This window comes from Scomber japonicus, chromosome 10 (genome assembly GCF_027409825.1).
Source record: "Scomber japonicus isolate fScoJap1 chromosome 10, fScoJap1.pri, whole genome shotgun sequence".
NCBI lineage: Eukaryota > Metazoa > Chordata > Actinopteri > Scombriformes > Scombridae > Scomber > Scomber japonicus.
In genome coordinates, this window is record NC_070587.1 from 21,870,925 (window position 1) to 21,892,859 (window position 21,935).

Here is a 21,935-nt window from a genome sequence, read left to right on the forward strand (position 1 = left end):
CTGACTTTGAAAGAAAGGATTATTATGTATTGGTGGTACCTTAATTATATTACATAAATCATGACAGAGGATATGCAAGGATTTTTTCTTTGTTTTATATTTAATTGGTGTTCACTTTTGCCTTCTATCCATAACATCTCTACTCGGTTCCTTTTCCATTTCTCTCTCAGAAGATGGAGACGAAGGAACAGAGCCTTGTGAAGGTCTGTACCTGAATGTATGGGTTTAGTCTTTCAGACTAGGAGTGCTGGTTGAGTGGCACCTTACTCTGAAGGCCAAAACCCTGTCTGCAATGGCTGGTGGCTGGGTTCCCTGGAGGCTAAGCTTACTGTGTTCTCCTTGAACCTCCCCCCCTCTGTTGCAGCTGTGTTTAACGTACAGTTGAGATGTCCTGTGCCATCGTGTTGTACTTACCTGTAGGCCTGTCTGGATCCTGCTATTGATTGTACCAGTGTTGTGTTCAAATGTAGCTTCCCTGTTTCTGTGTCTTGAGTCAGATATTTCTATAATTTGTCTGACAATTGTTGATTCATTTTAAATACTTGGACTGCTGAGATACTTTAAAGCTAAACTGGATAAACTCCAGGCTTTGAACAATGATTAAGGCACAAGAGTTTGAACTTTCCACATCTTGACAACTACAAAGTGACATTTGAAGTCATTTTGGTTCCTCAGCACTCCTTTAACGTTAATGTTACGTGTTGTGGTGACTTGTGTACTGTAAGAAGAGCTGTGATGAAAGCAATGATGATTTCACTTGTTTCTTTGAATCAGATGCTGTGAATTACAAAGATTGGATTAGCCTCGCAAGTGATTGGAGGGAATGACTGGGACAAAGATAGAGGGAGGAGGGAAAATCTCAGGCAGTTCTGGGGAACTTGTCAAAACACTCACAAAACTCTTTCATCATTGTCAGAGTCCATGAGGGCTTTCCCTGTCTTCTGCACAGCCTCCAACCAGCCTCACTCTCTCTCTCTTCGCTCTCTCTTGCTCTTACAGTCCCGCCCTTTCTCTGTATCTGTGCCATCTTTTTATCACTCTTGAAACTCTCACTGTCTGGACCTCTGTCACTTCTTTGTATTACCCTTTTCCCCTTTTCCTCTTTATTCTTGACCTAATCTCTCTTTCTGCTGTTTTTCTTTTTTCAGACAGTCTGTCCTCACCCACTCCTCCCTCTCTCTCTTCTTCTACTTTCCTTTGTGTTTGTCTCTCTCTCTCTCTCTCTCTCTCTCTCTCTCTCTCTCTCGCTCTCTCTCTCTCTCTCTCTCTCTCTCTCTCTCTCTCTCTCTCTCTCTCTCTCTCTCTCTCTCTCTCTCTCTCTCTCTCTCTCTCTCTCTCTCTCTCTCTACCATACCTTTTGGGACAGTGGCAGTGTGTGGGCAGTGGGGGGAGGTATTGATCTGACCTCATGCTGTAGCTCCCACAGAGCCTTACTGCACTCAGCTTATGTAATGCAATTGTGTGTGAGAATGTTAGTTTGTGTGTGTGTGTGTGTGTGTGTGTGTGTGTGTGTGTGTGTGTGTGTGTGCGCGCATGTGTAAAGACTGGATCCATATTATTGCTGGTTACAGAATTGAGCTGGACGGCTATTTGTTTTGTCTCAGTGCTACGCTTTGAAGTTAACTCACACCTTATATTTGTAATTCCTTATATTTGTCTTGTGTGTTATCTGTTTATGTGTGGCAACTCCTAAGAGGGGACAGGAGAGGAACTTGGGGCACCTGAACCACACAATGGTCGCCCAGGTGTGTTTATCTCTACAGAAAAAAACCTGTCCTGAGGAAATGTGTTTTTTTTCCAGTTTCTTGAAATATGATGCTGCTTGATTCCTTTTTTGTTTGTTCTTTTAGACAAACTGTTCATAAAGAATAACAAGAAAGGCTGTTTATTAAGGATTAAAGCTAATTTATAAGCATACAATATTTTTACTACATTAAAGTACAAGCTCTGTTCAGGAGTTAGAATGTTGTGTTGGTTTTTTGGAAAAGAGTAGCGTACAGTAGGTGTTGATGTACAGTACATTCGTCCACAGGCTTGAATGAACAACCAGACTGTTGGCAGAAACTGGAGCTCCCCACAGTTTCCACTTCCTACTTTCCCATCTGTTTATGTGGCATGCTTCTGTCCTTTGACTGTGTGGCACTATTACTCAACACTGTCGTAGCTGTAGTGCCGGCTGACTCACTGGAGATTCATTTCATGTCGTTAAAGAGCTACATTCTGTATTTAAATTGTCTGCAATCATTGTGTTCTGAATGAAATTCTGCAGGCCAGTCGCTGCTGTAGGAAGGTGCACAGGGGACAAATGCATGATGTAATGACCCACATATTGCACAGTGTAATTAACCAAAAGTTCACAGCATTTTTGTGCAGTAGCTTTTATATGCAGACGAGTATTTCACTATCAGCTATTGGGATAACTGTGTGTTTGTGTGGAGACCTGTGTGCATTTGAGCACATGCGGTATGAATTGCCATTACTATTGTGACTTACAGTACAGTAGATTTGAGAGTTCAATGACTTTATGAACCTCCATCTGTGTTTCTACTAGCAGCAGACTGTGAGGAAAAACCACAAGGCCCACCAGTAAATGGGAGGAAAGGCAAGTCCTCTGAGTAGCGTGATGGTGTGACTTTGCTGTGTGGGCTTTCTCGGTCAATGCAAGTTCTTCACGTGTGACATTCACTAGCAACTGCTACTTAGTTACTCTGAATGACTTTGCCCTCTTATTTGCTGTAGCACATTTATATAGTTCTCTGTTGCAAACTTCTCCTTGTCCACATTTCATACATACTGAGTGTGGTTCATTCCTGTTGAGTTGATTTGGAGTGATCAAATTAGAGAGTTGTACTGTGATGTGTACAGAGTGCTGTCGTTGTGATCTCTGCTGCTCTGTCCTTCTCTAGTTCAAAGTCCTAATCTGCCCTCTACTTTAATAGAAATTAATTCTGCACAGCTCCACCTCACAAAGACAGAGCTCTCCATTTCCATTGTGAAATTGCCAATCAATTCAATTAGACATGGATTAATGAACACACACACACACACACACACACACACACACACACACACACACACACACACACACACACACACACACATACACACACACACACCCTTCCATAAAAATGGCAGCCTCAGTCATATATACAGTAACCCGTGTCTAGGGAAATTCTTTCTACCAATTGCAACTCAGGTAATCTAATTTTTGATGGCATAAACAGCACATAATTAAGTACAGTGTTTAATGAATTCTGTGCAATTTACTTCACTGCAGAGGTTCTACAGTGAGTGTAATCCCTTACTTTTTAGACTCTGAGAGGCTGTTACCTTTGTTGGCCAGCAGATGGAGCAAAGTTCATAATCTTTGATGAGGGAGCTGTCCATGATTTCAGTGCTGAAGTGGCAAAGTGATTTTTTGTGTTTTCTTTCTCACCAATCTCTGCCAAAGTTTTCTGTTTTCATTACACAACATATATACAATGTAAGCAATGTATTAAAAGCTGTAGATATCAAAAGTATCTATACAGAGAATATTTGCACCATATTTTGCAGTGGACCAGACCTATAGTTCCCTTGATAATCCAACATCCTTAAGATTTCTGTAGCGTGCAAACCCGTGTGTGTTGTGTATGTGTACGAATGTGTGCGTGTGTGTTTGTCTTGCTGTAGAAGTGACATGGGAGGACCAGCAACGAGGGGTGAATGGCTCTCTGTCTGATGGAGGGACACAGCCACACCCCTCCCTCATTGACACAGGTTGGTTGGTCTGGGTGTGGATTTCTGCCTCTTTAAAATACATATGTCACTTTGATAGACTGTTAGACTTTATAAATCCATGAAGAAGAAATACCCCCTACAATCTTGTTCTTTGTCTCAAAAATCAAGATTTATGAAAAATATTGGAAACAGCTTTCTTATGTTACATTTTTAAAATCTTTGAACTTTAAAGCTACAAAGGATGTCCGGTTGATTGTTGTTCATGAAATATGCATATTCAAAATCAAAACAATATTCTATCAAAGTGACGTCTTCTTTTTGACTGTGTTCTTCACAGTATATGTGGATTCTTTATTAGCTGGACTACACCTGCACCAAAGTCAGACCTGGATAATGTATAATATAAACTAGGTGTCAGAAAAAGCATGAGGAGAGCTTGCTTTGTACGTTTCACATACAACAGCAGAATGATTTAATCTGATGTTTTATATGATGCTGCCCAGGTCAGCCTCTGGATGGCGTCTCTTCCCTATTTGTGTGGTTTTGCAGTGCAGCATGGAGCTGATGTTTCTGTAGACTCTCCAATCAGAGAAATCTCACCATGAAAATCTCCCTTTGAGTTTGAAAATGTGTTTTGGTTAAAGAGGACCTATTGTGCCTTTTCTTACTTTCAGTCATATATATAATATTATACTGTCAGATGTTTGTATGAAACATGGCCACAGTGTAAAAAATAATGAGTTAAGTATATGTAGTTCAGCCCAAGCTGAGGTCAGTTTGTGACTTATTTCATTATAAGGTCATCTGCTCCACACAAAGTGCACGAGTTCAATGCTCCGCTCCGCTAACATTGTGGTGTTTTATTATTGTTTTGGGGGTAGTCACACCAAGCCATGACTTGAGTCAATTTCATGAGACATTCAAAAGGCTGTTCTGGGCTACTGTAGAAACATGAGGCGATCATTAACTAATTAAAACATAATTACCACTAAATCTTGCACACTGCAACTTTAAGAAAAACAGCACAAACAGTTATTGCATGAGCATAAAAACTTTTAGCTCAATCATATAAACTTGGTTGCTGTGTGACACAGTGACTGTAAAAGCTTTGACTGTCCCCATAGTTTTTTCTCTGATACTTGAACCAAATGTGAAGTGTAGTTTGGTGTTGTAAATTAACATTGCCCAGTGGCTCAAGCGTGCACTTCAGACATGGCTGTATAATCTCTGCCCGATATTCAAGTTGTAATGAACCCTCAGTAAGCCTGGTCAGTCTCTCTCACTTCATCAGTCTGCCCCTTTGTTCTGGTCTCTGTTTAAACTCCCCGGCTCTCTGTTGCTGTCTACTTCCCCCTCTTCTTCCTCCCTCATGTCTGTGTCCACTTCCCTCTGTCTCTGCATATTTTTTTCCACCTTAATTTATCCTGGAAAGGCTGACTGAGCTTTCCAGCTTGACCACAGTAGGTACTTTCACACTGGGAGTTATCTCTGGGCTACTCAGAGTTTCTGCAACAGTGATTGTAAAGGAAGAAGAGAGTTTTAATCACAACCCTCCCCACATCTATTGTTCACCCATTTCCCATCACATTCATTGATTCTGTGATTCACAAGGAACACACACCAATACGAACATTAAGATTGTGAACACAAACATTACCTCCTATGCTAAACATCATCATATTAGCATTGTCTGAGTTTAGCATTTAGCTCAGAGCACTAATGTGTAAATATAGAGTCACAGAGCCCCTAGAATGGTGGCATCTTTTCTTGAGGTTAATTCCTAAAGAAAAAACATGAGTTTTCCTTTAGTATCGTGTAGTTAAGCTTTTATTCTGCATTCTTCAATCCTCAGTGACCATTACTCATACTGGCATTTACTGTTGGGGGGAAAATAGATTTCTGTATATAGATATGTATAAACTCTGCTGTTGTGGTGTTGTGTCTGTAGTCTTGGAACAATTTGTCATTCAGAGATGGCTGGTTTAAATACAGCATGTTAATAGCATACAGCATTAACCCCACAGACCACAAGAGACTTTTCCACGCCAACTTGCTCTGGTTTTTTCGCTCCACTCTCCATCTTAATATATCACTCTCTTATCCTGATGACCTACATGATGCAGCTGAAGTAAGGGGAAAAAAATCACTTGCTCTCTTGATTATCATTTGACTCTCTAATGAGGTGATGTTAGCTGCCACAAAGAGATGAAAGCTGGCGAGGCAGATGTCTCACATTGTCTTTTTATTCATGTGACACTTCATTATTCATCCTAATGGAGTACTAATTGAGCTAAATGCAAATTCTCTGTAAGAGGGTATGAAAATGAAGTATGATCTGAGCGGGCTACTTTTCGCCCTCCCGACTGTCACCGTTGGTTTTGTCAGGTTCAGAGTGGAGGAAAGAGATTAGCCAGGAGGATTGAAAAAGAGAAATAACAGAATGGTGGGCAGAGAGGGCAGCGCCGCTCTCACATATATCATTGATTACAAACTAACCTTGATGTTGAACCCTCCATCTAAACTGGACATGGGTCATGAGGGTCCACCAGCGCTTGCTTACACAAGATCACATAGAAGTGCCTGGGTTGCTGATAGAGAAATTAAAGCACAGTTGTTCTTTGAAGAGAAAAAAAAAGAAGGGACACAAAAATCTTCCTCAGAATATTTCAGGCTCTCAGCAGGCTGAGCGGAAGGAAGGAAGGGCATGAATTATACGAAGGAGAGGAAAATATGTAATCAGAAGCAAAAGAGATGCCTGAAAGCCAGCAGTCGATCTTGCTGTTGCGTAACTTTATTTCAGAAAGACACTGACGCCTCAGTGTGCATATGTGTGCGTTTGAATGTGCACCCTGTTCGGGGTACATCTGCGTTTTTGTCAATTTTTCGCATTTTCTGCTGACACTCTGTGAGGTAGCCGGCTCTCTCTTTTGTGTGCTCGCTGCTCTGTGCTTTCAGTTTGTGTTGTTTTGTGTTGGGTTTTTTTTCCTTTCTTTTTTGTTATTTTTCCAGGCTGTCTCCCCACAGCTGCCCCACGCAGACTCAAGTGACATCCACTTTTTCCTTCTACCCTCCTCCCCCCTTCCTCCTCTTTCCCCACCTACCTTCATAGGTCTCGGGTTTCTATCCGGTTCGGTACATTAACATCTCTTTACCGTTTCAGCTCTTTTTTCCTTTTAAAGCACAGAACCTCACCTTCCCAACCCTCCCTCCTTTCTAATCTCTAATAACTAAACTCTCAGCCTCTACCTCAGCCTCTCCCGGCCTCGCACCCTCCTGCTCTATTTTGACTTCTCACTGTGCCCATGGTGGAGTTTGCGTGTTCTTGGTGTACTCTATGGTTTTGTTTGTGTGTTCTGTGCTTGTTGTACGTTGTTTTGTCATTGTCGTGTCGTATTGTTGTCGTGTTGTGTCCCCTTCCCCCCGCCCCGCCCTGCCCCTTCACCTTCTTCCTCTTCACACTGACCCTCCAAACCTGGCTTATTCGGTGATTACGACGATGACGTCGCTCTCCCTCCGTTCTTCCTCTCCTCGTCCGTCCCCCCCTTACCCTTCGTGCATCCTCTCACATCCATCTTCCTCTCCTCTGTCTGTGTCTGTCCATTCTGTGATGTGATCCCAGAAGACACGGACTCACCAAGTTGGACGAACTCAGGTCTGTCCTTTCTTCTTCTTCATCTTCCTCCTTTTCTAAATTCTGCTTCCTCTCCTTCTTATTCTACTTTTATTCACCCTGTATGTCTTCCTGGCTTGCCCTCCCCACCCACGTCCCCTCATCTCAGTCGTCTTTTCTTTTTCCGCTTCGCTTGCCTACATTTTCTTGTGCCATTTGCACTCTTAATTGTTCTGTAGACGACGTTTACGGCTTCTTTGTCATTTTGCACCCTTTTATTTTGCTACGGACAGACATTTATTTTCTATCTAAACAAAAACTACTTACTGTCATGTACAGTAAGTGAAATCCTCAATCAGATTACTTTTTCTGTGGACATAGACTGTTCAGTTTCTTAAAAAGACTTTTTACTGTATGCTATTGAGGTTTGTTGGAAATGGCAAGTGAATATTAATTTGGATCCTGGTACATTAGGGATAGACAAAAGATACAGCACAGTCAGAAATGGACATTGATAAGTTTTTCTTTATCTTGGCTCTACTTCAGCACATTAGCCTCTAAATGGAACAACAACCCTGAGGTTTAAGCACTGACTCTGGTCCATTTCATACATCGTCAACCAATTTTAGTTGTAACAGAGTTGTAATTGTTTGTAAATGTATTCTGTACATGTATGAACAAATGTTTAACACTAAATCCTTAAACAGAGCAGACTAATCTGAATTACCATCGTCACTGACAGTCATTTCATTTTAGTTGTGAAGCTCCTCTTGCTGGTGACTATTAATTCACTTTATAAACAGTGCTTGAATAACCTCGTTTTATAAACTAAACTGAATGTTAGTTTGAGATAACAACAAAATGAACTTATCACTGAACTGAAGAGAGTCAGAATCAGGACCAAGAATCATGTTATGAATGCTGACCCGTGTAACAACTGAAATATGATTGTCATGCTTAGAAATAAGTGAACTTATTACATAGCCAGTGAATACCAATCTCTGAGCTGAACTGAACAAAATGATTTAAGTAATACGCTATTTTCCTGATGTGGATGTACAGCCCCCCAAGTTACAGCTGAAAGGTGGCACTTCAACCTCAGAGTCATTGTTTATTTCAAATCCAATGTGCAGGAGGACAGAGTCACTTGATTGTGTTAATCTAGTAGTAGATTAACACAATCAAAAGTTTTAAGCAAACAGATGTTAGCTGACATGAACAGGTTACTGAATGCTCCTTACATAAAAACCTTTTTTCCTGTAATGAAATTGTCATTGAAAGAAAGTTAAATATATGTTAAGTATGTAGGCTGTGAGATGTTACTTAACGTAACAGCAAACTATTCACCAAGAGCGACAGAAAGTCGACTTAATTCTAATTAGAAAAAATCCACCTTGCCTCACCTTTGTAGTCATTCATTTTCTCTCAGCTTGTATTGCTTTTCTTTGTTTGTGTGTGTATACGTACAACTGTAGGCATACTGTACAGTATGTGCGCATGGCACTTGTGTGTTCACCTTCACTTTATCACTTCCATCATACAACACAAAAGTAGAGACAGAGCAATTGGAGAGAATGGAAATTCACAATTTAGTCACAATTCAATGAAATTGAGAATTGATTGCAAAAGAACATGTGTAACAGTTCCAACAGGAAGTATTTGTTGTCAGGTTTAATCATTTTGGTATTTTCTTTTCTCTTCAGTTAAATAAAATGTTTATAGTTCTTATGCAGTGGCATTATTACCTCCACAGGAACAGGGTCGAGCTTGTGTATTGATTATGAGGTGATGTTTGTGTAGTGCACGTTACACTCGCAACCATGTGAAACAAAGCACAGTGCTTAAATTGAATTTAAGAGGAGATTACTTTGGGAACCAGGACAATGTGATGTGATTTTTTAAAGCACTGAAATGAGAAAAGCTTTTCACTTTGACGCACTGGTTCATTCTGAAATTTCATTTGTCACCAAAGGATTGGCGTTTATCTAGAATCTCATGCAAAATGTGTCCCAACATAATTGTCAAGCATTGTTAGAGCTGGCTTGTTTTCTGTAGAAATTTGATGTAGCATTCAAAGCTGCAAGACTTTCTTGTAGAGGTCAGTAAACTGTATTATGTTAATATCATTCAATTAAAAAAACAACAACATTTTGGTCATTTTTTCTGTAAAGATAAATGAGCCTGGGATCATGATAGCTGGTTACAAATAGAGCTGTTAAATTTGTTGTGCAGCTTATCTTTACAGTCAGCATTTTGTTTGTTTGTGTGTTTGTTGCTTTGTCAATACAGCCGATCATTAAGCTTTTTCTCATTAGATCTGTCCTCGTCATAGCTCATGGCTCATAGCTCAGCAGAAGCTTGTCTCTCCTCATAACCGTATGTCCATCCATCAGGCCTCTCTGCACAGCGTCAGCCACCATCTGACAGTCTCCTCTCTCTGTGCTCAGGTTTGGAAATGGAGGAGAGGACCAGGCAGATGAAAATGAAGATTAACAAGTACAAACAGGGAACCGGCTCCGACTCCAGGCTGGAGCAGGACTACCACAAGGTAGAAAATGTGTTCAAATATGTATGTATGCTTCTGTCCAGCAGATTCACAGGGGAAAAAACATGCACCTAGAGTACACTGTTTTCATGGTTGTACTGTGCATAGGCCATATGGTACACTTTGCAATCACTCAAGCACGTACACATGAACATAACAACATCATAGTACACATATGCGTTAATGTTTGCACAGTGTAGATGCGCACACACGGACAGTCACACAAACATACCAAAACAGGAAAATATTCAGTGCAGTTTAAGGTTTCTTAAAGGATTAAGTTAATCCTAAGCATCTCTGCTTACCTCAAGTGGTATTAAACCATGCAGATAGTTTTGCTTTGACATGTTTATTCCTGAAAAAATGACCACAACATGCCATTCCAGGAACAGTGTCCCAGTACTCAAGAGACTTCACAGACTTCACTGTTTCTGTTGAGAAATAGTTCTAAATGGAGAGAGGAAATATTGATAATGATAATAATAATTCATATTCACAGCCAGGTCAATGGTTTATCTTTAGTAACTGGGACATTGTTTCTGGAAAGGTGGTGCAGTTGAGATTTCCAAACATCAATTTTCAGTGTTTTAAAATTAAAAAGTGGATATCTCCAAACATTAAGACCCAAACTATCTGCAAGTGTAAACACGACAGGTTAGTGAGACAGTCTGTTTTCTTTTTTGTAATTTGGGTAAACTGTCCCTTTAAACCTCTGGTTGTAAAGTAAAGGAATGTGACACTGAGTGTGTGCAGAGTCAAGTGTTCACTACTCTGAGATCCTGAGTATGTTTAGAGAGCTCGGCCAGAGCCTAGTGTCTCGCTGCCGTCTGGGCCAGTCTATACAAAACAAAGGCTTTCTGTCCAGCTTTCCTTTTAAGTCAGTGGTATGAAAACTATTGCATTAGGAACAGCTAATATGTTTGTTGGTAGTCTATAAAAAGTAGATTCAGTTGTGAGTTGTCCTTGTGAGTTGTTCTGTCTGACATTATCCTCCTTGAAAGCGCCACTGACAAAACAGTTCTCCCACTATTATTAAACATGACTTCTCAGCAGCCGCTCTTTAATCGCAGTGTAACACACAAACTTAATGTAACACTCACACACTCAGGTTCTCTTACAGTAAACAGTCCACTAAGGAACACACACACAGGATATAATATATACATCTTGGTTCCAGCTCAGCTTCCATGGAAGCCTCTGTGTCAAGCTTGTTTAGTAAAGATTTGCATCAGAAGCTGACTGAATGCCTGCTGGTGGACGTAGTACTCAGATCCTATGCTTTACTTCAGTGAAAGTAGTGATACCACAATGCAAAATTACTCCATTACAAGTAAAAGTTCTACATTCAAAACTTTACTTTAATTATTATCAATATTAATGTGTTAGCAGGATTTTAATATTGTAGTTGGTCAGGATATAGGGAATTTTACCCTTGTCATTATCATTATCATTTTTTACTGCATATCATAGGAAATGGTGGATTACCAAAACTACCCTGAAGCCCCTGACCAGCAGCAGCTACAAAGTCCACAGGGTCATGTGGACAGTGTGTGCAGTGTAATAATACTTACAAATGTAAGAGCTTGAAATGTCGATTAACTGAAAAAACCCGATCCTACTGTCCTGTTAAATAAAATGCAACTTCCCAAATATTGTGGAAATATGCTGCTCTTGCATGAAGGCCTACACTAGATGTACTAAAATAGCTTTAAAAGTCTGTATTTCTGAGCACAACACAGACATCAAAAGAAGCAATCTCTATTATGCAATAACCAATCATTATATAAAAGCCAGAGGGGGGGACCACCCCCCTCTCATTTCACTGGCCTTGAAAAAGTCGACCTCATCAGAGGAGGTAATAATCTAAAATATAGAGAGATGTGTCGATTGACTGGCTCAGTACTATGGTCCTCACATAATAATAATAAGAAAAATAACAATAATAATGATAGAATGATACAGTGGTTAGAATAATCTACTCCTGTCTATACTAGAGTAACTAGACCTGAGTCTCTACTTTTTGTCTCTTTACTTGCCCCTTGTGGCTGTCTGAGAGTTTACAACCCTTTTGAAAGTTCACTGTTTGTCAGCTGGCTTTATCTACGTAATAAAACACCACTTAAGTACAGTATTAACTAAGCTGGGTTCTGCATTATTACATCATCTTCTTGGCATTGTCTTTTAGTAGTCACATCTAGTTTTAAGACTTAATTTTAGTTAAATAATGCTGTGTTTAAGCAAACTGACTCAAACTTAATGACGCACAGAAAAATGTAATGGATGAGTGAAGGAGGTAATAGTGGCCCAACAAATATTTGCCCTTATGTCTTCTATCAGGTTCCTTCAGCCATGCAGTTGGGTATTTTAACATATGTTAATTCATCATATTATTTGGATAATTATATGCTGCAAATGTCAAATCTGAATGTTGAATGTGGTTTCTTTTATTGTAGTTGAGTAAAATCTCAATACTGCCCTCTAAAAAGTAGGGTGTAGTATGAAGTGGCAATTAATGTAAATACTCGAGTAAAGTACTGAACAGCACATAGACCAGCGAATGTCCTTCCCCCTCGTTTCTGGTGATGTAATGGGTGTCAACCAGAGCCAGGCCTGTTAAAATATGTATTATTAGCAACGTTAATCACAAATGAATTGATACCTACCGATACGTGGGTGTGACTCGTTGTGTTACCAGAAACATAAGCAAAGCTGAAAGTAAGAAAACCCTTCTCTAAAAGCTCTTAACATAGCGATTCCCCCGACAGTATCTCACATTGTGAAGATACAACTAAACAGAATCCCTGATCCTCATGTTTTGTTTTTAACATCTTTCATCCATTTGACAGAAGTACATTCTGACCTTTCAGAAGGAATATCTGCACGCATTATGTAACAACCTCATCATAATTCTTTCTTTCTTTATTCAGCTTAGATCAAATCAGTCTACATTATTCACATTCATTAGCACACATCTGCAGCAGAGCTTATCTTGATTAAGAATGGTTGCCCATAAAAAGTCAAAACCCTGCGAGCACTTAAAGTTTCTAGCCTTTTGTCACTTTGTTTAAGTTAGTCTCTCAGCGTGCCTCCTTTGTATGAATAACCAATAAACATTTGAAAACAGCTAGGGTTCCAGTCAAGCAACAAAAAATAGTTTGTATTACATGTAATCATTATAATAATCTTTTTTTTGTTCTCTCCACAGCGTTCAGGCAGAGATCCACGGGGCTCAGATAACCTATCGGCCAAGTCATCAGACAGTGATGTAAGCGACGTGTCCGCTGTGTCGAGAACCAGTAGTGCCTCTCGGTTCAGCAGCACGAGCTACATGTCTGTCCAATCAGAAAGGCCTCAAGGAAACCGCAAGATCCGGTAGGTTGACTTCCACCACAGGGCGGACAGTGAACTTTGTCTCGCTCTTTAAACCCATCAAGCTGTTATCAGGAATGGACAACACCCCCCTCAGATGTGAACTTTTCTCCCCACATATGTTGCCATGTCCAGACCATTTCAGCTTTGAAATTGTTTGCACCTGGTTAAACTTTGAGAGGAAAATGCACCTACTAACACCGTGTGTCATTTTCTCACTCCAGTGAGTTCAGGTTTGGCTCCGTTTTAGGAAGATCTGGAACCAAATGGTGGAACTCTGCTCATTCAGGCTGTGGGGGGAAGTTTGTCCATATCTGACAACACACACTGAAACATAAAACACATTGCATCTGTTTAAGTGTTGTCTTTTATCAAAGCACAACAAAAAGAAGAAAAAAACATTCATTTGCATGGCGCTTTGCTGTAAGTCTGCATTTGTGTTTTCTGTTCTTTTTAATTAATCTTGGCTGCAGTACGTGTCTGTATTCATCTTTCTTTCTCTTGTTGTTGACATTATTCATGCTTTGTTTGGTTTTCTTTCTGCTTTGCATGTGCTGCTCTCTCTTGCTTCTGTTTCCGTCTTCAGCCAGTTACGATCAAGAAGCCAGTCTCGGGAGGGGGATGAGCAGTTAGGAGAAGTGCTAGAAGAAGAGGAGGCGGGTGGTGGAGGAGGAGGAAGAGGAGGGGAAGGGAGAAGGACCAGTAAAGGGGGGAGATCACAGGGAGGGAGGGAGGGATCAGGGGGGAAGGTAGACACAGACAAGGAGCATCAGGAGGATTTGGTGGAGAACGAAGACGACTTGCACCAGAGGAGTATCTCAGAGACTGACCTCAGGTAACACTTGTGGCAGCCTCCAACTGTAGACTCCTACTAACAATAATTTAGACCTTAAGCTGTCCTGTGTTCCACTGACACTTATGTGAAGACCCAGATTGTGCACGTTTATAGGATGATGTGCAAAGCAGAGTGTGGTGACTATCCTCCACCCTTTAACCTTGATGATGATATAACTGTGGCCCTATTAACCCTTTCCAGCACTAAAGTAGGGTAGCATCTGCTTGATAATTATGGTGAGATGACAACAGTGTGGTAACTCATACAGCCTGTAGACACAACATAAAAATTGACTGCAGCATTTAAGAGTTAGGAGCAATTCACCAAAATCACTAAAACAACACATTTCCCACTTAGCTCTAATGGATTGTAGCCATACAGACAGGTTTACTTTACTTTGCCAAGACTTTAAAATCTCTGCGGCAAGAATACAAGACAGAGAACTAGGTGTGTGGGGTTAGGAAGGTATGTACAATTAGAATAATAAGATGAAGGATAAGTGAGTGTACATTTATGTCTTATATGTTAGACTGTATGTTTTCAGCTTATATGGGAAGGGCCATGAAAACGATCCCTTATTCTATAATAGAATGTTAGCACATTTCAAGCAAGACCTCATCATGTAAAGCATGAAATAGTAATACAATAATAATAATGATAACAAAAAAGGTAATCACTGCTGAGCAGTTACCCCCCATCCCCACCCCCATACCGTAGAAGTGAAGGGATGTTGTTTTCAGTGCACTTTACTTTGGATAAATGATCTCTTAATATAAACAAGTTCCTGGTTACTCAGACTAACCACACATCTCACTTTCAATATTTAATGTATGTAGAGTGAAAACACTGAGGTCTGTGGATTTTTCTGACTAACCGGGACATTGCCTCTGGAAAGACATGCTGCTCTGGAGTTTTGGAAATGTAACTTTAGGAGCTTTGATGCTCCAAGCTCTGAAAAATACAATACAAAACAGTGGAGATAAATGAAGAATATTTAACCACAGCAGAGGCAGGAATCTCAGACATAGATACATGGATACTGTACCTCTGAAATTGAGTAAATAAACCCAAATCTATCTGCATGGCTAGATACAACTAGGTGGGAGAAATGTAATTTGAATATTCCTACAATAATAGTGTGTGAAACTTCACTCACACAGAGAATTGTTTGTATTGCAAAATACTTTGCAATACTTTTGCTTTAGATTGCAGAGAGTTGATTCATTTCTATGTGGCATTTAAAAACTCTATTTGCCAAGCATTTCTCTAATTTCATTATTGTGACCTTTGCCTTGTGTGCCAATTTAAAAAGAATAACTAGATAGAAATACAATTTTTCCATGTAGCATAGCAAATATGGCTGTATTGTATGCAGAATACATTAGTTCTGACATGTTAAGACCCAATTTAATATGACACTATTTCATCTTGGCCACAAGAGAGTATTGCTTCATTTCTGAAGTGTAGGACTAACAGATCTAAAAAGTATGTCAAGAACAAATTCAAGAACAAATTGATTTGAAGTCGCACAGCAGGATAAAAGATTAGCATACACTCCTAATAAGATGTCTTCACTATCCAATCACATTCACAGCAGGATCCGAGTTAGTGCTTCTTAAAACATTAGTACTACTCAATGTGTCCTTGGACTTGAGTGAAAACACATTAAGATAAAAGCTACACCCTCTTATGTGCGACTAACACTGCAGCAGTGTGTAAAGCCTGATTAAGAAAACGCATTTCCCATGTGTTGCAATCCCAATACACATGGCAGGAAACGTGAGGAGAACCACTGGCATGTGTACAGGTATAGTACCTACACAGCCCATTTTTAGATACAGATTCATTCTAAAAGAAGATAACACACCACACAGTCCATCCATTTACTCTGAGGCTGCAGTCTGTGTTGCTTGACTGTTTGTCCGTGTTGCTCAATGCTAGGATGTTGCATCAGTATTCTTTCTGTCTGTCTGTCTGTCTGTCTGTCTGTCTGTCTGTCTGTCTGTCTGTCTGTCTGTCTGTCTGTCCTCGTCCCTCACATGTTGTCTGAGTCCTACACTGTCACTCTGCAACTGCAACTTGTCCACCCAAACCATCCCACATTCTTCCACTGACTCCTCAATATGCCAAGAATATTTCACTGTCTCTCAGTGCTACATACAAAAACCCTCATACCTCCACTGTCAACCAGCAGTCCATTCACTTTCAGTAAAGTCAATGTACACTAAAAAAGAAATTAAAATACCTGCTTGAGCAAATCCATTCTCAAAATACATTTGAATTCTGCTACTTTATTTCAATTTTAAACAGTGTCATCCTCCTTTTCTGAAAGTGAGCTGGATGAGCCCTGCTTCTAACATGCTGACAACTCCTATGTGTGTGATCAACCCCAGCTCCTTCATGACAGCTACAGTATAAATCTGCTATACACCTACATTATAAATAGAAGTGTCATTGCACTCAGCTTTCATGGGACTACTTGAGTGTTGCAGCTGCTGTAAATAAGTAGTTTTTAGTGATATTTAGGATTAATAGCTTCAATGAAAAAAACACAATTCAAAACAACAACAATGTTAACACACTAACTAAAATATATATATTTATGTGTTGTATATATTTAGTCAAAGGTTTTTTACACAGTAGCTGAATGTCACTCTATAACCAAATAATGACTCACTATTGTTAAGGCCATGAACAATAGACAAAAAGCAAAAGTATTTTTTTGTAGGGAAAGGTTCTGTGTTTTTCATAGGTTACAACATCCATTCAAAACTCAGGTTACATATTTTAAGTGCTCATTTGTGTCAGAAATGACTGTATGAGCTCTTTAGGCAGCAAGACATACAGTAGTGTGCACTTTCTAGGCCGAATGCTGTGAGGGAAAAAACAAGCCAGATCCAAGATCCTCTTTGATTTCTAACTCTACCACCCAGCTACTGCAAGAATTAAAGAGGGAATAAAGAAAAAATCCATAAAATACATTTATTCTGTTATTCCCTTAAATAATACATTGTGTGGCTCAGTGAGGAGACTGCTAATGTAAAACTAGTTTCAGCGACCTGCAGGCACTAAACACTACCGCTGGCCAAACCAAAATACAGCAAAATAACTGTAATTATAAACAAATAAACTTAAAGCTCACCACTTTATAACATTCTTTCAAATCTTTCCCAATGTGCACAAATGGGTAAAGTGAATACCACCGCCACCAAAGACCCTTACACTTTTAATTAAACGTACGTACATATCATATTATATATATATATATATATTATAAACTCATGTAAAGACATTAAGGTTTTTTCTTCTCCCTATCTCTTTGAAACTAAGCCTCAGCCTGTGACACTGGTGTCAGACAAAAACAGGAAGTTGAGGAACACATGATTTTAGAATATGTCACTGCCCTTTGTGCTGCTGCTCAGTGTCATGCTATTATTGTGTTGTTCAGTGCAGACTTTTAAATAAGCTCTGTATGTGTGGCACTGGGTATCAAGGCTACACATTTCAGCTCTATAGAGAAGAGCTGGAGAAGAAAAGGTGATGGTGCTGTTTTTCACGTCATAAGCTCAGCATTGTGTACTGTAATGTATTGTATGCACTGTGATAAGAGAAGGGGCCTTTTTCTTCCATGTGCAGTTATGTCATTTCTGCCGGTGACAACACTTGCATCAGCCTGTACAATGAACATTAACAGTAAACACAGAACATGGCGTTATTACGAAAACCTCAAAATTAATTCTATAAATAATTAATACAGTATCCAGAGATCATTCAGTGAGTTGCCGCCTGCTTCAGGTGCCACTCTGCTTATCTACCGTAGCTATGAAAGCACTGAAGCAGTGTGATTTGGCAGAAACATGGCTAATAGCTAGATTTACTTATGACTCATCTCCAATGTATTGAGGTCACAGTGTAAATATACATCTGCTGCACATTAAACAGGACTGTACGCATCGGCTGGGCGTAGGAACATCATGATAACCATATGTGTTTTTAGTCCATAAGCACTTCTACTGCACAAAGAGGCAAATGTGTGCTGATACAGTTACACAGACGCACACAAACACACACGCGACTCTAAGCTGATGTTGTGGCCTCCAGGATGTAAGGAGCTTTCCGTCAGCACTTTTAAATCCCACATCACCTCTTCTCCTCCAGGTCTCTTTCATCCATTATTGTTGCCCTGGTAACGGCTCATTCATGTGAGGCAGAGTCAAGACTGGTGTTTTGAAGGACAGGGACTGATCATTACTAAAAGGAAGGAAGGGATGTTTACTTTAACCCCTGTCCACCCACCCCATTCAATAACAGCCTGGTGTCTGGTGAATGGAAGGAGAGTCCTGCATCTGAATTATCTGTGCAGCTGATGATATTATTACAGTATGAGCTGCAGACTTCAGTTAATCATTTCATCCCTGGTAATTTCAGCCTCTTATGAAAACTTTGTCGCCGTGTTGACAAGCATGTACGCATGGCAAAGCTCTGGCCGGGGGCACAGTTCCCATAGAAACCTATTATTCTGCCTCACCTCATGATGAAACAATGATTTTCTCAGTGAAAGGCAGATAAGATGAGGGTATAGGGCAGGGCAGGACGCACCTTATATGACTTTTTCATTTTTACACATCATTTATATGATACAGTTGTCAAAACAGTATACTGTACTGTATGTGTTTCCTCCTGATTGAATAAGTGAAATTGCCCTTTAAGATTGATTTAAATAGAACACATAATTAAATGTGAAAAACGGTTTCTAGCTTGGTAATTATACCACAGCAAAATCTGTTGTATCTAAACATTATGCGACCACATTATAATAAAATGAAACAATTCTGAATAATGTTCTAGTAATGGAAGTTTGCAAGCATCTGGATTTTTTTTTTTTTTGTGGAAATCTTGTTTTTATATTAGGATACTGTCTACAAAAATGAATTACCTAACAGTGGGTCTACTTCTGACTTTTACTCATTTGCATTATGATGATCACCAACCAACCACAGGTTAGAGATTCACCTTTTTATTTACTGGTGATGTGTTATCTTTATATTGCAGTATTTAAATTTCACCATTAAAAGATCACATGCAAAGTGTGAAGTGTAACCATATCTGAAAACACGTTAGCAAGAGAAAAAACTGTCCAGGTTTTGTTGTGCCTTGGGAACATCTTGGCCTAGATGAAAATGCATGGTGCAGAATTTGCATGATGATGAACACTATGTTCTTTGGGCTGAGGTCGAAAATCAGAAATCCCCAGAGAGCCCCTGTTTTCCAAGCATGCACATTCATTGTGTAGAGATGGGCCTGAGTGCCAAGATCTAGTCAGAGAATAGAGGTACTGTAATGGAGGAACAGCAAATAAATGCTGGTGTATATTTATTTTATGAAGTTATGGTTAATCTAGGCCAAGTAAGGTCAGCTTAATGTTACATGTTTAAAGACATTTAGATCAATAACATGTCTATTGAGACCATTAATAAATATAGCAATTGTTGTCCATTTAAGCTGATATATGACCAAGGACGTGTATCCATTTAAACCAGAAGAATGTGTCCTTGTAGATCAGATGATAATCTATTTAAGTAAATACTGTATGTTGAGCAACATCAATAGAAGGTGTCCCATATGTATATATGTATATATATATATATATATATATATATATATATATACATATGTACACTGTAGACTCCTGCAGTGAGTCTACAGTAGTCAAGTCAGTTTGTTTGTTTAGACCAGCTTCTTATTTGCTCAGTAGAATATGTCCAGTTATACCAGTGTACATCCATTTGAAACAGCTAGGTTTTTTTTTCAGTTTAGATGAAAAGCATGACGGATGTTGTAATTTTTATTATTGGCCTGCCTCCTGGGCAGATATTAAAACATCTCCTAGACATAAACATGTTGACTGGTACATTGTGTCCAGTTAGAATAGATGACTATTTGTCCCATTTTATGAATAAATTTAATTTTCAATTATTGCGTAACTTTAATTTCTCATAGAACACGGGTTTTTGTACTTGAAAGGATCTGAACAAACTGATTCATTTTAAACTCAGTGGGACATAGTTTGTAGAGGCAACCATTCCCCATGCAGTCCCACTGACCTCACAACTGTGCTGATATTTGATGCAATGAAAGAGGCAGCATTATCATCCTGTGCCGAGCAGATGAAATACAGCCCGACTGTGATGACAGTGAAAGAGCATATTTTAGAATGTCACCTGTACCACATTGGTTCGTGGTATTGTCAGGAGTCGAGGCGCTTGAAGTCTGCTTCAAAGCTTCTGGGCTGCATTAACCGATGAAAGGCACTAATCCCGCAATGAGCAATTCAATATTTATGTGTTAAAGTACCAGCTGATCCATAACAGAACCCACTGGCATTAGAACTGGCATAAACAAAAGGTCTTATACTGAAGGCTGAAGGACAAGGTGTGTTCATTCTTTTAGGGCACATCTGACTTATTTCATAACCAGCTGGGAACAAAAACAAGACGTATAAACAGCCCACATTTAGTGTTTACAGTTTCTTTACGACTCAAACGTGCCAGTTTGTACTGGTCAGCAAGAAGATTGATAGCATATAATTACAAATATTATTTATCTAACTGCACGTGATCTGCTCTCTTCCTCTCTCTGACCATGAATGCCAGGTAGATTTGAATTGGTAGATTGCTGAAGCTCTGTAGAATCTCTAACCAAGGTTAATATTGCTTCACTTATCTTCATTTCTGCCAAGGTAATTTAACAAAGTCAGGCTTAGTCTTGGTTCTATACTGATCCTTTTCCTAATTCTAATCCAATGGAGTCGAACACTAATGTCTAATGTATGAAAGAGCACATTTTTAAGCGGCGTAATTGAAGTAATTGATGGAATCAATTGTCGAAATGCATCGATTCTTCTCCCATTTTAGCCAGCGTGTCCCTCCATAAGTTGCCTTTATAAGACAGTTACATGGCTAAGGTCAGACATTTTAATTAATGAATAGTAGCCTGAGGGCTCTACACGTAACTCGTCCCATTAAGAATGCAGAGCCTATGATACAGAATGTAATTTGTCTCTTAAAGATAATTTTACTGGCAGAGCTAAAATAAGACCTTAATTTGGACTGTGGCCTATTTCCTTTCAAACAAGAAGGGCTGGAGAATAATGCTGATGAAAGACAACTTCTCTTTTTGTGTGTAATTCAGTGTAAAAGTCGTGAATGTGTGGTCACGACTCAGGTGTGCAAGTTACTTTCTGTCTCCAGGTGTCCATGAGTGACAGAAAGATAGCACTAAATGTTACATAGCATGAACTTTTACTTACAGTCTTTTCTGTATCTAAATAAATGTGTACTTTAACTCAGAAATTGGAAGCGGGCAAAACTATCTCACCATAAGGTCTGTTAGTAGCTCTATCTTTCAATCATATTACATCTTCCTCAGCTGATGAAGTTTGCCCAGTTGCCATGGAATTGTACAATATACGTTAAGTTCAAATATGAAGTTCTCTATAAATCTCTGAGACTCGTTCCTGACCTTGAAAACTGCAGTTGACAAAATAATTTCACCTCAAAATCAATTTAGTAGCTGTCCTTGAACATTCTGCCAACTCCTGTCAATCTTCACTCTAAAGCCAACATGAACAAGAAGTCCTTACTGTAGACAGAAAAATGAACATTTAGTTTAGTTCCAGAAATGACAAACAAAAACACTCAGACTGAGCACTATGCTGTTATCAACATTGAAACTGAATAAAGGTGTTTATATTAAAAGTTTCTAATGGTCAGTAGTGTCACAACTTGGTGTTCACTTCTCAAGTCTCGCTTAATTTCAAATAATACCGGTAGCTCTCAGAGGTCAGACTGACATTT

At 39.4% G+C, this 21,935-nt stretch overlaps 1 protein-coding gene across 2 annotated transcripts in view; it reads left to right on the top strand.

Annotated features, from left to right (window-relative positions):
• rims2a (regulating synaptic membrane exocytosis 2a) overlaps window positions 1–21,935 on the top strand; it is a 146,160-nt gene that overhangs the window by 106,452 nt on the left and 17,773 nt on the right. Inside the window, exons 23-26 of one of the 2 annotated variants that reach the window (XM_053327476.1) lie at window positions 171–203; window positions 7,340–7,372; window positions 9,778–9,878; window positions 13,081–13,247. In XM_053327476.1, the coding sequence (XP_053183451.1) occupies window positions 171–203; window positions 7,340–7,372; window positions 9,778–9,878; window positions 13,081–13,247 (334 nt within the window). The remainder of the gene's footprint in view (window positions 1–170; window positions 204–7,339; window positions 7,373–9,777; window positions 9,879–13,080; window positions 13,248–21,935) is intronic. The other variant, XM_053327475.1, reaches the window with a different exon arrangement.